Here is a 17,536-nt window from a genome sequence, read left to right as displayed (position 1 = left end):
GACAAACGAGCATATACTTATGTGAAAATGAAGATGTTGTGAAAATGCCAAGGGTGTGAAAACACAAATTTTGTGGACAAGCAATGCAACCATGAAAACTAATCTACATAAGAAGTCTAAGTAGGGCTCTCGGCCAACAAGTGAAATGCCCCCTTTGTAAATTTCACATTTTGTATATTTTGGTCGTAAGAGTCAAGGTGGTAGCTACATGTGGTAAAATGTATTGGATATATTGGTCATGTGTTGTTTTATAGGTGATTTGTAAAAGTAAGGCCGTGGAGTATATAAAAAGCCCACTTTAGTGGGAAGTGCTGGCCACTTTCTAGTGGAAAATGGACATTTACTTTAGGAGGTAAAGGGTAGAGGCCTCTAGAACATGGGGGAGAGGCTAGAGCCTGAAGCTACCTCTAAAACCTACAAATACCCCTCACCTCTCTTTTATACTCTTCTTATAATTTTTTGGCATTTGTACTTTTGAACACTTGATCCTTTGATCTACATCTCTTGAGCAATTGAATCATGCCTTGTTAAGCGTGCTTTTTACATGTTAGTACATTTTTCATGGAATTAGTCTTTCTTTCAAAGAATTAATATGCTTGTAAGTAGTTTAAGTCACTAATCAAGTTAATTAAGGTTGTGTGGATGTTTCAACCAAACCCAAACCCGAATCTAAAAGCCTAATTGTTTACACAAACCCTAAATTCAAAAATCCCTTCTCTCTTTCACATTCTCTAGTGTGTGATAGATCTGTACCCTAATTCTCTCCATCTTTAAACCCTAATATCAATATCTTCCAAACCATAAAAGAAAACACGGCTTACATTTAGCGGACTGTTCTACTGGAGTTGGACAGAATTAGCTAGAAGATCATCATTTTAAAGGTTGAAGATGTGCCTGACCACTAGAAGTGCAAAGATTTTTCTGTGTAGTTAGAACAAGAAAGGCACCACCAAGATAGATTATTTAGGTACGAGGCAGTCAGAACACAGCGACATAGGATCGAGTGAGGTCGTTACTCACTCAAAAAAAAGGGAAATAAGAGTTCTCAGAATAATTGTGACCCATATCCTATGTATCCCCTTAATTGAAGGTTGCATGGTAACCCACATAGCCTGCTAAACTACATGAAAACCCACTCCCCATCCTTATCTTGAATGGTACTTGAAGAGATGGAAGCATGGTGGCTAGCACATGTGCATCGTAAAGCTATTGACAAGTTGAGAAAGCGCTAACAAAGTTCAAGGAAATGAACCTAGAGAGAGCTCAAAATCATGGAAAGGATGTGCAGCGAGTGAGAGAGAGAGAGAGAGTAGAGAGCAAAGAAAAGGTTGAGATGGTGCTGGAATACCAAAAGGAGGTCTAAGAGAGCTCTTGGGCACCATAATTGAGGGCTATGATAGAAGTTCGAAAGACAGCTAACTCATATGACCACAGAACTGACTCTGAACCCTGCACCCTAGTGCCCTTTGACACCCCTATACTCTCAGACACCTCAGAACCCACAAGACCCAACACAACAAACCCGCAACTGGCAGCCTGCATACTCTGAGACGCTTACTACCCACAACTCAAAACTGACTGCTGACTGACTAACAGTCCAAATTGTCGGACCAAACTCCAAATAAGTTCCACTGAACTCAGATAGACTAGTTCTCACCCTCTACACACAGCTGACAACTTCTAACATTTAACTGACTCAGTCTGACTCTAGTGTCTCAATTGAAGGTGACTGACTCAGATTTGACACAGCTGACTATGGACTTGCACTCATAGATGTTCCTCATCCATAATCTCAATCAAAACAACACAAATATAGCACCATGACACAAAATCTCATTGATTCACAAAGAACTCAAGCTCCACGCACTCTATTCTTCATTGAAACAAAAAACAAACAGTCTCAACATCCCTGAGACTTGGGTTCAAAGAAAAAGAAGAAAACATTGAAAACTCATGGGTCCTCCGCTGATAGACCTCAGCGACGCTCTCCACAGCATCATCTTCATCCATGACAAACCAGCTTTTAACTGACTGAGAGCAGGTACAGTTAGGCAAGATCTAGATTGAGCCAAGTCTCTAACGGAGGTGCTGCACAGGGACTCCAGGGGACACCACCTAGCGAATTCTCTGGTCTTCAGCTCTCCCTCCGCTCTGGTCTTCAACAACTGCAGGAACTCCAGCCTTCAGCAAAAGAAATCAACCTACAGGCGTCTAGTCTACTGCAGCCCCTCTGGTGGTCTCTCTAGCCACCGCTCTTGCTCATCATCCCCTGAAAACTTCCCCGCCGATTTCCTTCATAAGCCCTGTCGTCGCCTTGATTCTTCTAGAATAGTATCACCACCCGGCTTCCTTGGGTCGTCCATACACTTTCTTTTCTCATTTCGCGCACCTGCACCTTTTCACCTGGCTGCCGCGCGCTGTTTTTCCCACTATGGATCCTCTACACCCTATCTTATTCACATTACATCTACCTATACATTGTGTTTGTATTGGGCTCCGGATTCTCCTCAACGCTGACGCGCCAAGAGATACGAACCCACCCTATGCACATGCCAATCAATCACAAGTGGTCGTGCTGCAAATTCAACAAACGATAGGCAAGGAAACTTCAAAGGACCCAAGCTACTTACAACAACAGGAGATGAACAGCTGCAAAAAAACGTCACAGCATCCGGAGGGATGCCCTCCTATTGCATCTGTTTGAAACAGGTGAGAGCCTCCTCACCGCGTCCATTTTCTGTATGCGTTGCTATTAGTGTGTAGCCCATGAGACCACATAACGAACTGTGAGCTTGTCAAACACTGCCTGTGCTTTTGCAAGGGATCCACATATGGCATACATACCGACCGAAGTGCTGCCAATGAAAAAGTCTCTTTTCAGCAGACCCTTACTGAAAATTTCAGCATAAAAGTGGTGGCCTCTTCCAGATCTTCTAGTATGATGAAAGCAGGCAGTGACTCCTTACTTGTAATATAACCTATCATAAGAGAATTCCATGAACACTCATTCTGATACAGTAGCCTGTCAAAAACCTGCTGGGCATAATATATTATAATAATGATATATAATCGTATTATATTAATACTATTATATATAAACACATTCACACACACATGTACGCATACATACCGCCACACATACGAGTGTGTGTGTGTGTGTGTGTGTGTGAGAGAGAGAGAGAGAGCGAGAGTTTCTATGTTTCCAACTTCCACCAACAACGACACAAGTTCATTGCCGAGAGCCCAAGGGGGAGTTCAGGTTGGAGGTACTGTTGCTAGTATCTCTACTGCTGTGGTCAAGTTGACAACAGCAATCATCCCAGAAATCCGTATCAGCAAGTTGAATAAGACCTGTAAGTCCCCGCACACCAAAATGACCCAATCTTCTTGACAAGCTCATGTCGTACACCCTAACCATACTCCGCTCATCATTATTAAAAAGTTCAGCTGCAGCTATATGGATTACAGCAGCAGTTAGAATGGTAGTATCATCAGCATTTCTATCCTTCACTCAGTCCCCATAAATAGCATCCTCTTATAGCACGAAGAAACTTCCTACCACCATTTGCCCCTGCCCTTGCCCTAGGGGACCGCATGTAGTGTAGTGAACCCACTTCACAGCTATTCTTGTAGCCCAAACCTGAATGAATGGAGCCTCGTAGTTGCCCCATTCCCAGGAAAACCAACAACTCGAATCAGTAGCCCACATGAGAGTACAAGGCATTCAATTTTGTCAACTTTGCAAGACTGTCTCAACAATCATGGCCAAATCTTAGTAACAGAGGTCCACCGCTTTTCTACACCCATTATTCTAATTTCTCTGTATATGTAGTAGACCTGCAGGAGGATCAACAAACTACTTCAACCTGCATCATTCCACTTATCAACATGAACAAAAGATTCACCATGCCCATTGGTGATTAATACACTCCATGATACTACATTTCGAACTCGAAAGTTTTTCAAACACTTAAACGTGCTCTTTCAATTTAGCATACATATTGACCAAGATGCTGCCAACAAAAAAGGTTGCTTTGGAGGCAAGAGCAACTAGGACGTACTTGACATCGATAGACAGGTAAATGAGAGTTGACCGTTGGCACCCAACGCAGTGCTCATCTAGCATCACTATCATTATTTCCTGCCTGCAAGAAAAAAAAAATCAACAACAGCAAAGCACGCATTCTCATGCCTAGAAACATTAGAAAGATGGCTGAAAAAGGTAGATTTAAAGGCATAACAAAGAGAGGCACATGGAAAAGTGGAAACGGCTCATGTGTACTTGTTGAGAACGTTACAAATCATTCAAGCATTGCTACCATTTGATTCTGCTTTGGTTCTGTCAACAAATTCTTCTCGGAGGTCTCCTGCTGCTGAGGCAGTCCCCTCATTAACACCTGTGCTGATCCAGATTGCAGGGGTAGACATGGCAATACAAGATGCATGGGGAGTCGCGGCGATTGTGGAGGGGGTGTTCCTCATGCTGCCATTTGGGGGGACCTCATCCTGTGCTCTCAGCATGAATCCTTGTGAGGATGAAGCTCCAATGACCTGCAATCCGAACTTCCTGCTTGAAAGGTGTGAAAATTTTTATCAAGGCGATGAGTGCCTCTAATACGAGGTCTTGAAACTCTTTGCCTCCAAGGGGATTCACAATGTCCATCTTGTCTTGACTATGTCCATGCCTTGAGTCTTTGTGAGCAGAAGTGCTGTCCCCATACATTCTCTTTCTATGATGAAGAGGTGGTAAAGGTGCTTGTCTAGGACCAAGAGGTCGTGAGTTCAAAACGCCGCAAGGTGCTTCCTCGGCAGCATCACCTATGGGATAGAAAAGTGCCTACGGAAGGGCACCCACAGGCGGTGAAAAACGATAACTACGGGAAGATCTTGGACCCAAGGCCAGTAGGAAAAAATAAAGATAAAAAGAGGAAGGCTATCTCCCCTCATTCTACTGCTATGAGGGTAGTACCTTATGTCCATCCCCATATCTAGTCTCCCATCTCAGGGGGCATCTTGTGCTCTATGCTAATCTCCCTGCTGCTACCTTGATGGCAGAATGACTAGTGTATATATATATATATACATATACCTAGATGAATCCAAGAACATGCCCAAATTCAAATTTTAGGAACGTGCATGTTATATACTCATGGTAGTCAATCCACACCACAAGACTACATAACTATCAACTCCATTATGCATAGTATGGACTAGATACTACGACATCCCCACTAACGTCATCAGTGCCCAATAGTGGGTGAACACTATACCAAGATATGCTCTTACACACACTACACACACACACACATACACATAAGAGCATATATTCACGCAAAGCCCTTCATATTGAGTTTCTGTTGAATGTCACTCTAATATACTTCCGCCTTGATGAAAAAGGCAATCTTGTGGTGTTACATACCCTCCATCTGGAAGCAAGAAATTTTAGGGTATACTGCCACAAGCTTTGAATAGCCTAACGAAGGTATGGCGATCTAGTTCCACACTATCCTCTTGCATCAGATCATACATTTGAGTGCTTTTTCACCTCAGCCACACTCATTGTAGGCAGAGATGATGGCAGTCCAGAAAAAATATTACGATGCGCCAATGTAAGGAATACCTCATGTGCTTCTTCAATGGCACCACACTGCATCACCACCAAACAATCACCAAGTAATCCGGCCAGCTCCACCTTATGCTAGGTGAGCTTAGGACACTCTAATCAGCTTTCTTTCCTAATCTTTTGGGCCCTCTACCCCAAGATTAGACCAACTAACCCTATGGTTAGAATCACGTACGTAACATACTACCCCTCTTCGAATGTTTCCACTCCTGAAAATAGGTCTGAGAAGAATCCGCCAAACTAGCAACTGACTCCATTTCAAAAAGTTATCAGGATGATTCCAAGAAAAACATTTAACACCAATTCCCTTAGTCCATTCTCATGGAAAACAGGATCAACTTGAATTCACATAGACAATTACAGTTACCAAACAATCGTAGTACCTAGAGGATACATGCACATAGTATACGTAACATATTCCCTATATGGAAGATCAATGGCAAAACTGCCCCGGAAGGTTCCTTGGTGAAACATGCATCTAGACAATCTTTAACCATGTTGGCACCAAAAACACTTATCTTCTTGAAAGGGTTGGTTACATTGTCCTCTTACTTAAGGAGTGAATATAGGTGCTAGTAGACGAGGATAAAATTCTCTTTCCATCTTAATTCTCTAACTTCTACTTTGTTTTGGTAGAGAGCCAACCACAGCCATCCAAAATGCTACTATGTCTTCCTACACTCGAAGCCCCACAAGTACCCCACAAGAAAGCACCAAGTGTGACAAGCAAAAGCCCGAATATACTACGAAGGAAATAGGAAAAATGGCTGCCCAAGTCATGAAATCATGTGGCCAAGCCCTCTGTGCAAACAAAACCACCAATCACCCCAACCATCACAACTGAACCAGCCATGAAAAGTGGTAACAAAAACAAGAAGCAAAACAACCAAGCATACCAAACTCTACCACATCAAAGATCCAAACCTGATGGTAGCCACTCTTAAGATCTATCTTAGAGAATATTTTAACACCATTGAGTCGCTCTAGGATGTACTCTATTTTGGGCATGGGAAATCTATTCTTAACTGTCAACTTATTTAGCGCCCTGTAATCCACACACAAGTGTGCGGTCTTATCCTTCTTTTGGACAAATAGGATGGAAGCATCAAATGCGGAGGAAGGTCGGATAAATCCACCATGGAGTAGCTAGGATAACTGTTGCTCTAGCTTGTTCTCCATTGCCTTAGAAAGGCGGTAGGGGAATTTGCTGGGAGGCTTTGAACCAGGAACCAACTCTATGCAATGGTCCTCAAGTCTACTAGGTGGGAAATTGGGTGGGAGGTCGTTTCGCAACATAATGTTGATGTATTCAGACAAAAGACCAGCCATCCTTTGCTCCACTGCGAGAGCTATCTGAACTGCATTATACTAAGAGCGGACATAAATCATCTTGTTCATGCTTCCGCTTCCCAACTCTGACATGGTATCACAACAATAGTACTAGCCTCAACCTTCCATCGCGGTCAAGCTTCCGGTAGGCAATCCACATCAGTGTTTTTTCTCCCAGGTGCTGGACAGCAGGAGGAGCCATTTGTTGGCTGTGTTTCTTGGTGCTACATCAGCATTTTGAAGTGCAATAGTGGCACCCATCAAAGAGGAAGGTGTAAGCCCAGCGAGGTGTGCGTGATAAATTCAATCACGTTTCCAAGAGATAGAGATAGGGAGGGGGAGAGTGAGAGTGAGAAGGGTTTAGGGAGTTTTGCACAGTATACACACAAAGCGGGGAACAGGGCAACCCTCTTTCAGGAATTTATTCAAGAACAATCCACGAGCACGCTGGCCAAGATCACAACAACAATGAATACAAAAGCAAACAAATATGCCGAAGTAGAATACCCAAGTCGATGTTGATGTCGAGACACGAGATCTCTGATGTCAAGTACACCATGGGGATGACCCACAAGAATCTCTCATCGGGCTAGTACCAGATACAATATCCAAATCCAAGTCCAATTCCAAGTCCAAAGAACTCCAAACACGTATACAAGGTACACATGGGACACGAATTATATTCTGTTCAATACCCAATCCGAAGTAGAAACCCCCAAAGAAAGCTTTTACAGGGATGTATTAACCATGGTCAATCCTTGTATAGCACAGCTATCCAATTGCAATAGCCAGGTAGAGATGTTTCAACAATACGCAGGCCGGTTCAGTTGCAGACAATGTTGGTCCAACTATATGTCAGTCGGTAGAACTCTGTATAGCCGTATGATGGCGTAGGGCAGCCAGCAACAAGCAGTGCAAGCTGACGGGTGGCAGAGGTTTCTCTTGGCTAACGAAGGTGCTGTCTTGCCAATTGTGATTCAGGAGGCTTTGGTGGTGGCACTGAGATCAGCAAGCATAGATAGTGGTGCTATCCAAGCAGGCAGTGTGGTCCAATGGATGGCGGGTGCGTTAGGTGGTAGAGCTTTAGCCAGCGCAAGCAACAACGCTGGCTGGCTGGCACTGGCTGGCTCTAGCCTAGACAGGTTGTGGTTGGGTGGCTCTTAGCATCAAAGTGCAGGTGGTGGTTGGCGGAGAACAGCAGCAGATGGTGCTACCAAGAAGGTGACCAGTCAACAAGCGATGGCCTATGTAGTAGGAAGGCAGTGTTGGCTTCAGACGGCGTGACCAAGCGAGAGCAGGTACATGCGGTGGCCAAGGGACAGGCGACGACTGGTGCACTATAGGTAGCAGCAGTAGCAGTAGTCGACAGCCAGATGGTATAGATGGTATAAGAGCAATGTTGAACAGCAGGTGGTGGCTTTGGCATAGGTGGCGGATCCATACAGCAGTGCAGACAACAAGTCCGTACAGTATGGAAGTACGACACAGGTGTACAGCAATCAGGAAAGGGTGGCGACGAAGATGAAGGTTCTCTTCTACTTGATGATGATGATGACAAACTTCACTCTCCCAAGATCTTGTTTATGATGAAGAGTTCCAACCGTTAATGATGAAGTTGTTGATGAGCCCCACCATGGTGCAAAGGGAGGGGTTCATGCTTCTTTTGTACTTGAGGAGATCCCTGCTTTTAGCAAAAAGCGATGCTTTTGCTTTGCTTTCCCCTCTTACTTTGCTTTTCGTCTTTTACTCTTTGCTTTTCCCTTTTGCTTTTTAATAATAAACTTTTGTCAAAGTTCTTTAGCTTTGCTTTTAGAACTTCACGGCCTTACTTTTTGGCCTTGGAGCTACTTTTTGAGAAAGTGACTTGTAGCTTTTTCATCTGGTTCTGTAAACGGAAGGGCAACTAAACATGGAAAATCTAATCAATCATGAAAACTGAAAATACACATAAGCATGCCAGGTAAAACAAGATGACAAATCTGCACAGTACACCACAGTAGGGGCCAGAAGATGGGCTGACCCCCCCCCCCCCCCCTTTTTATGGTTAGATTACCAAAAAGGAGTCTGCTTCCAATACAACTTTGCGGGTGCCTAGGGTTCACCACTTGCTGCACCTGTTTCTTCCAATACAATATGAAAACAAGAAAACATAACATAAACTAAATTTGTTGACAATTCTCAGCACAATTGAGCATTCCCGGCATCAAGCACATGCAGGACAACTATGGACAGCCCATAGCACTCCCACATCAGCCTGGGACAACTCAACATCATCGTCTTCTTCCTGTCTGGCTCATAGAGCAAGTCAACCAGCCCTCAAAGGCTGTTTTCAGCAATCAACCAGCCCTTAGTAGCCTCAGAAGAAATCAACCAGCAATTGTACACAAGCTTGCAAGCCCCCGGTCAAAAGGAAAACTATCCACATGCCCACGACCAGCTCTTTCTCCCTGTTTTTATCCTCTGTCCAGCCTCTGTTCAAGCTGAAAATCAGCCGGCCAGCAGCGGAGAACATGCAGAAGGAGTCGGCCAGCACTTCCCATGCACCTGTTAGGTTTTTGTCGCGGTAGAAGGTTGTAAACAGCAGCCTGTAGAAGCAGTCGACCAGCTCCCACGCACCTAGAAAAGCAGGCGCCTCACATAAAACTGGAGTCTTACTCAAGATTAGAGCTCCTCCGCCAGTTTTAGCTCCCACGTGTGCTTTTTAGGTCCAAAAGGGGGCTCCTACTTGAAGGAGGCCCAAATAATGTCCAGTGCTCAGCTTTTGGCCGCTACGTGTATTAAATAAGTCCTACTCAATGTGTACTCACTTATAAGTTGTCCGGTCACTTATAAGTGAGTGTGAACCTGCACCAATAATTATTAACATGAGCTCATAAAGTTGTAAATTGAGTTTTTGGGAATACTTACCACTTGCAAAACACATGTAGACCACCTGTCAATCCCAAACAGGTTTGCACATACACGTCCATAGGGTGCCTAGGTGTCCCCGGCCCCATGGACAACACAAGCAGAAATCTCAGGCATTGTCCAGGCAAACAAGACAAGTCATCCAGAGATAAAATCAAAGTCATGCACAAACACGAGTGCAGTTATATTGGAAGAAATACCCATCTGCTCAGTTGTATCCGATAAAATGTCCAGGGCTCATGATCCTTCCGGAACCTTCCCAAAACATAAATACAAAAGATCTCCAAGATAGCTAGTCCCAGAGAATTTCATCATGTCAGGCTCTATGGGCCATACATGTAAACCATGTCAGGCCCCACAAGCCACACATGTACTATCATGTCAGGCTACACCAGCCATACATGTACTGCCATGTCAGGCTCCATATGCCACACACAGACACACCATGTCAGGCTACACTAGCCATACATGTATGTCATGTGAGGCTCCACATGCCACACATGAACAGTAGAAAAAAAATAGAAGCTCTAAGGAATTTTGTGACATTCCCCCCGGCTTCTAAGCAGTTGACCGCAACTGAAAAGCTTCCAAGTAGGCCTTCAAAAGTTCCGGATAATCCGCAAAATAATCCTCGTCCATCTATTATGCATCCATAGCCGAATAGTTTTTAAACTTCACAAGATACCTGCGCACTAGCTTGCCACCTGCATGCTTACGCTCTTTATGAAAAAATATCTGCTCAAGTTGCAATACCTCCTCAAGTTCATCCACTTCTGGTGGATCTTCCAAGACTGGTTCCATAGGAAGTGGTCCCACATAAGGCCTCAGCAAATTGACATGAAAGGCGTAGTGTATTTTCCAGTGATCGGGCAATACCAATCTCTCAGAATCCTATGATACGGGGACGATCCAAGCATATTGAGGTGCATTATCATTTTGTATGTGACTGGATCGAGTTGGGACTTCTTCAGCTAGCCTACTGTTCTACCAAGGACAATGTGGTTGATCTCTTCACCAAACCACTTCCGAGAGCTACTTTGGAGGTGTTACTTTAGCGTGTTGGTATTGGACCGCCTCTCTAGCATTGAAGAGGAGGTGTTGGAATATATATCATCTCCAAAGGATCTACATGTACCTTTTCATGCTTGTAGTGGTCATTTTTTTGAGACCCTGCATTAGCATATTTAGCATACATTATTTAGGATTTTTCCAATGTTTTATGAGCCTTTTTTAGGCTACCTAGGCATATTTATCCTATAGGACCGCTCTAGGCTTGCTACAGCTGGCCGACTAGCTCATATGGGACATATATAAGCGATCACTCCCTTCTCTTCAGTTCCCATCTTGTTCTTGCATATCTACTAGAGATCATTGGTTGTTGCAACGGTCTCTTATACTTGTCAGCACCTACGGGCTTCCCTCGTGCTCATTTTCAGCAATAATCAACTGTTCTCAGCCTTTTACAGTTTGTGTTTTTGCCTACAACCTGTGTTTACTCTTTCTTTCAAAAAGTAGTGGAGAAGTCCTAAATCAGTCATCTCAAAAGTGAGCTAAATCTGAACGGAGCTGTTCAATCTTGGCAAGATGAGAGCCAATGCTCAACAAATCATCAACATATAAGACGATTAAATAGATCAAAGCATCCTAAGCAAAGACATAGAGATTGTTGTTTGCAAAGCATCTATAGAAGCCAAGGGAAAGAAAGAATGCATCAATCTTATCATACCATGCCTTGGGTGCCTGTTTCAAACCATAAAGGGCTTTGAGGAATCTGTACGCCTTACCCTCGTGTCGAGGAGCTTGCAAACCTGGAGGCTGTTTAACATAGACCTCATGCAATTCGCCATTGAAAAGGCAGACTTGGCATCCATTTGATAAACCGGCGAGTGCGGATAAGCGGAGAGAGCGAGAATTGTCCGGATAGTGGTGTATCTGGCTGTAGGGGCAAAAGTTTCCTCATAGTCAATACCCTCAATCTGAGAATACCCCTTTGCAACCATTTTGGCTTTGTGTTCGTGCAAAGAACCATCGGCATGAAACTTGGTTTTAAAGACCCACTTGACTCCAATAAGCTGCCTATGCAAAGGCCGGTTCACAAGCTCCCATGTACCATTCCTTTCAATGGAATCAATCTCGGCCTCCATGGCTACCTGCCACTCATGAAGAGCAAGAGCCTCTTTAGCTATAGTAGGCTCATATGACTACACCACTTTACTCATCAAGGCAAGATTATAGGAATGATAAAGCTGTTGTAGTCTCCGTGCTCGTTGCTAAAGAGTATGAATCAGCAAGAAAGAAACTATGGCGCTAGTCTGTCAACTACCATAAAAATAGAGTTATAACCTGATTGCACTGAAGGTAATCCAGTAACAAAGTCCATACTGATACATTCCCACTTCATCTGTGGAATGTCTAGAGGCTGCAGTTTCCCTGGCATCTTGACTCTCTCTGCCTTGACTCTCTGACACATTAAGCATCGCCGCACATGATCAAGTACATCCTTTTTGAGTCCTAGCCAGAAGAAGCTTTTCTTCACAAACATATAGGTTTTTATAAACCCTGGATGTCCAGCTATCAGGCTATCATGGACTTCTATCAGAATCCTTCCCTTTATTCCCTCGTCGCTCTCAGCATGAACTGCCAAGTCGAACTCCATCATGAAATAACCTTTTCCCACAAACTAGCCATCAGTAATCTGACCATGCTCTCCACAAGGGCTGACTCTAGGAGGCCGGTCTGCTATTGCCGAAGTTGCAGACAAGGGTGATTGAGGCGGCAAAGAGGCTAGAAGCTGGAGATCCTCTTCGGAAAGAAGACATTGAGAAGCAGTCTCAATCAGGGTAGATGGAATGGCTGCCATGGAGTCCTCCAAGGGGGAAGAACCCAAAACGATGTGCCAGAGCCAAAAAGACAGTAGGCAAGACCTGAGAGCAGCATGGGAAAGCAAGGGAAGAAGGGGAGGTTTGGGCAAAGGGAGAAAAGGGCCACGGGGGAGGGGCTGCACAAAAGGTAGGGGCAGCTCCAGGAGAGGGGGGGGGGGGTGTTGCTTGAAGCCTCACGGGAGCTCCAGGTCTTCGACCTCAACCAAAATATAGACTGTTTTATCTTGCACCGGCACGGAAGGCATGTGAATTAACCTTTTGCCACTTTGTAACCATGGGTCTTCTTGCTAAAACACATCTAATTGATCATACTTAATATTAAGGAAACTCACCTCCTAAGAGCCTGTTCTCAGGCCAAACTGTATAACTATCTCACCCATTCACCCGTTTAACCTCCAATTGGGATGCCATCTTGACCGCCGGGATGACCCACACTACCTGCATCTCTTTCACTTCCATGAGCCTTAATTTGGACCCCTTTATTATGTTTATTGTAAAAACACTCCCCCATAGATCCTCCAGAGGGCCATGAACCATTAGTAAACATTTCCGTCACACTGCTATGACCAACTGGACAAGGCAGGGAAACTGCCCTCTGGATCATTCTGGCATTTAATAAGAGTCTCGCTTTAACAACTAGGTTTAGTTCGCTGAAATGATGTCTCAAACAAATGTCACCCGAGAGTTGGATCGCTCAGGCCCAACAAGGAATCAAGCTCTCCACAATAGCATTATTATAACCAACTGGAAAAGGTATGGAAACTGCCCTCTAGATTGTTCTGGCATCAAAAGTGGCATCGGCTACTGCCGCATCCTTGACAAGAATTCTTAGCTGCTTTATCTTAGATATAATTGCTGTAGTCAAAATAGCAGTCATTACAAACCCACAGAATTTGGCCATGTAAGGGGTTAGAATTCCTTGGATGTGCTAATTAGGGCTCACACGATACTCATTGCCCCTACACCACACATCTTTCTTTGCATCATCTGAAATGTCTTGTGACACGCAATGCAAAGAAGAGACATACCATTCTTCTCTCATTTTTGAGGGAAAGATGATCTTGCTCTGCATGGAAACTTTTGCTTTCAGAATGTCCATTATCCCCAGTGCACAATCCCATCAGTGCCATTAGTCTACCAACAATGTCCTGCCTCTTCCATGCTTGCTTTTACCTTCTTCACTTCCTCATGCAAGCCAGCACCTGATGTGAGACACTAAGACATAAGCTGCAGTATCCTTTACGCTCATATTGTCTCAACCTTATGTGCTTCCTCCTGCAAGCCCGCACCTGCATAGATGTGAGACATCAAGACATAAGCTACAGAATCCTTTTCATCCATACACATTGCATGTTCAAAGGCCTGTTTTCCAAACTCCACATTTCCCCAATTTCTACAAGCATCTAACACAGTATGCCAAACCACAAGATCAGAATAGAACGGAATCTTCCTGATCATTGCTTCTGCCTTGTCTAATTGGCCTGCACGGCCAAGGAGATCCACCACGCAAGTGTGGTGCTCAAGACTTGGAACAATGCCATAGTCTGTGCTCATAGCCTCAAAGTAGGTTTGGCTCTTATTAACTAGGCATGTGCGACTGCATGCACTGAGAACAACAACAAAGGTGACCAGATTTGGCTTTACACCTTCTCTTAGCATTCTGTCAAAGAACTGGAAAACATTTTCACTTTCTCCAAGCTGAGCATATCCTGCCATTAGCGCTGTCCATGAGGCTACATCTCGAACTGGAAGCTTATCAAACACTCGTTGTGCTTTGGCAAGCAAGCCACATTTGGCATACATATTGACCAAGGTGTTACCAACAACGAGGTCTCTTTCCAACAACCCCCGTCTTTCAATCTCAGCATGTATCTCTCCACCCTTGTCTGTGGCTCCTAAGCTGCCACAAGCTTTCAAGCTGCAAACAAATGTGATAGCATTCGGGGAGACACCCTCAAGTTTCATCTCTTCAAAATATTTGAGTGCTTCCTCGCCGTGCCCATGTTCAGCATATCCTGCAATTAGTGCATTCCACGAGACTGTGTCTCGAACTTGAAGCTTGTCAAACACTTGTTGTGCTATGCCAAGCAAGCCACATTTGGCATACATATCGACCAAGGCATTGCCAACAACAAGGTTTCTTTCCAGCAACCCTTGTCTTTCAATCTCACGATGTATTTCTCTGCCCTTCTCTATGGCACCTATGCTACCACAAGCTTTCAAGCTGCACAAAACCGTGATAGCATCCAAGGAGACACCCTCAAGTTGCATCTGTTCAAAACACTTTAGTGCTTCCTCACCACGCCCATGTTCTGCATATCCGGCAATTAGTGCATTCCATGAAACTAGGTTTCGAACTGGAAGCTTGTCAAACGCTTGTTGTGCTAGGGCAAGCAAGCCACATTTGGCATACATATCGACCAAAGTGTTGCCAATTGCAAGATCCCTTTCCAGCAACCCCTGTCTTTCAATCTCAGCATGTATTTCTCGGCCCTTCTGTGAGGCTCCTATGTTGCCACAAGCTTTCAGGCTGGAAACAAATGTGATGCCATCTGGGGAAACACCCTCCAGATGCATTTGTTTAAAACACTTCAGTGCTTCCTCACCATGCCCATGTTCAGCATATCCTGCAATTAGTGCATTCCATGATACTACATCTCGAACTGGAAGCCTGTCAAAAACTTGCTGTGCTTTTGCAAGCGAGTCACTTTTAGCATACATATCGACCAAAGTGCTGCCAACAAAAAGGTTTCTTTCCAACAACCCCTGTCTTTCAATCTCAGCATGAATTTCTTGGCCCTTCTCTGTGGCTCCTATGTTGCTACAAGCTTTCAGGCAGCAAACATAAGAAACAGCATCCGGGGAGACACCCTCAAGTCGCATCTGCTCAAAACACTCAAGTGCTTCCTCAGCATGCCCATGCTCAGCATATCCTGCAATTAATGCATTCCATGAGATTGCATCTCGAACTCGAAGCTTGTCAAACACTTGCTGTGCTATGGCAAGGCAGCCACATTTGGCATACATATCAACCAAGCTGTTGCCAACAAAAAGATTTCTTTCCAACAACCCCTGTCTTTCAATCTCGGCATGTATTTCTCGGCCCTTGACTATGGCTCCTATGCAGCCACAAGCTTTCAAGCTGCAAACAAACGTCACCGCGTCCGGAGAGACACCCTCGAGTTGCATATGTTTGAAACAGTTGAGTGCTTCCTTGCCATGTCCATGTTCAGCATATCCTGCAATTAGTGCATTCCATGAGACAACATTTCGAATTGGAAGCTTGTCAAACACTTTCTGTGCTATGGCAAGCGAGCCACATTTGGCATACATAGCAACCAAGGTGCTACCAACAAAAAGGTCTGTTTTGAGCAACCCTGTTCTGGCTACCTTGGCGTGTATTTTAAGGCCTGTTTCTAGATCTTTCAACTTTGTACAAGCCTTCAGTAAGGCCACAAAAGTACGCCCTCTAGGATGTACACAATCATCCTTTTGCATTTTCTGGATCAGGGTGAGAGCATGTTGTAGATTCCCACATTTGATATAACCAGTAATGAGGGAATTCCAGGACCCCTCATTCTGATACACCAACCTGTCAAAAACCTGCTGGGCATCGCACATGCTTCCAACTTCCACCAACATCGAGACGAGGTGGTTCCCCAGTGATCTGTGTGCATCCAGTCCACTGTTGCGCATGTAAGCATGCAAGCGCAGTGCATGCGCTCGATCTTTCTCCTTGCTACACTTGTGCAAGATGCATGCAAAGTCCTCAATGGAAGGCTGGGGCAACACACCTTTTTCCAGGGAAGACAATGCCTGCTCTAAGCTAAACATCCTCCAACCACCCACAGTACTGTTTTTCATGTCTCCTTCTTCCTCTTCTTCCACTTGTCCATCTTGCCTTAGCTACTCTTTGCCTAAACCAAAGCCCTCAGTTATCACCACTACTGAGCGCTGTCCCTAGGACCGCCAGGGTGAAATGTTTTCAACATCGTACTGCAACCGTGCACTCACAAAACAAGACACACACATACACACACAATTAATACAAAAACAAAGCATTACCAATAAATTCTTGTTTTAATCACAACTAGTATTGCACCCGCGCATTGCTGCGGGTGTGGTCTACCAAGGTTCCAAAAAAGAAATATTCCCTCTCTCTCTCTCTTTCACACACACACACATACACACATGCACATGCACATGACCCTCTCCCTCTCTCTATCACGTACACAATGTTGAAACTCTCTCTCTCACACACATGCACACACATATACACATCTACTCTCTCTCTCTCTCTTTCTCTCTCTCTCTCACACACACACACATACACACATGCACACACTCCCTCTCTCTTCTTACACTCTCCCACACATAGAAGCACTCTCTCTCTCTCTCTCTCTCTCTCTCTCTCTCTCTCACACACACACACACACATGCACACACTCCCTCTCTCTTCTTACACTCTCCCACACATAGAAGCACTCCAATGTGTGGTAGATCGGTTAGCTCATGGAGTTGTTATTCAACACATTTTGTGTTCGAATCTCACTCCTGTCGGATAGATCTTCTTAGGTCTCTTGGGATTGTTCCTACGATATTAAAACAGCGTTCTTCATTGGGTGTGTGCGTAAATAAACAAAATGGGCTAACCTTTCTATCACCCAATGTGTGGTAGATCGGTTAGCTCATGGAGTTGTTATTCAAGTGTTCGAATCTCACTCCTGTCGGATAGATCTTCTTAGGTCTCTTGGGATTGTTCCTACGACATTAAAACAGCGTTCTCTCACACACA

At 44.4% G+C, this 17,536-nt stretch overlaps 2 protein-coding genes across 2 annotated transcripts; both read right to left on the bottom strand.

Annotated features, from left to right (window-relative positions):
• Nucleotides 1-1,863: 1,863 nt before the first annotated feature.
• Nucleotides 1,864-12,003, bottom strand: LOC147613746 (putative mitochondrial protein AtMg00820). The gene is made up of 3 exons (XM_086781720.1): nucleotides 11,644-12,003; nucleotides 4,062-4,145; nucleotides 1,864-3,837 (listed from the first exon to the last, which is right to left on the bottom strand). The coding sequence occupies exons 1-2, from the start codon at nucleotides 12,001-12,003 to the stop codon at nucleotides 4,116-4,118; spliced, it is 390 nt and encodes a 129-aa protein (XP_086637846.1). The 3' UTR covers nucleotides 1,864-3,837; nucleotides 4,062-4,115.
• LOC147613745 (pentatricopeptide repeat-containing protein At2g33680-like) lies at nucleotides 11,448-16,781 on the bottom strand. Its single transcript, XM_086781719.1, has one exon. The coding sequence runs from the start codon at nucleotides 16,603-16,605 to the stop codon at nucleotides 13,987-13,989; it is 2,619 nt and encodes an 872-aa protein (XP_086637845.1). The 5' UTR covers nucleotides 16,606-16,781; the 3' UTR covers nucleotides 11,448-13,986.
• Between the last annotated feature and the right edge of the window lie 755 nt (nucleotides 16,782-17,536).

The sequence above is a fragment of the Cibotium barometz genome, chromosome 43, assembly GCF_041138505.1.
Source record: "Cibotium barometz isolate CiBa-2024 chromosome 43, ASM4113850v1, whole genome shotgun sequence".
NCBI lineage: Eukaryota > Viridiplantae > Streptophyta > Polypodiopsida > Cyatheales > Cibotiaceae > Cibotium > Cibotium barometz.
Note: the sequence above shows the minus strand (reverse complement) of the source record. Positions and strands in the feature narration are given on the sequence as shown.

Excerpts from the sequence above, each read along its gene's own strand:
- LOC147613746 (XM_086781720.1), bottom strand. The coding sequence starts at position 12,003 with ATGGAGGCCGAGATTGATTCCATTGAAAGGAATGGTACATGGGAGCTT. Across the intron at positions 4,146-11,643 it reads GCAAGCTCCTCGACACGAGG|GCAGGAAATAATGATAGTGA; the intron begins GTAAGGCGTACA and ends TTTTTCTTGCAG.
- LOC147613745 (XM_086781719.1), bottom strand. The coding sequence starts at position 16,605 with ATGAAAAACAGTACTGTGGGTGGTTGGAGGATGTTTAGCTTAGAGCAG.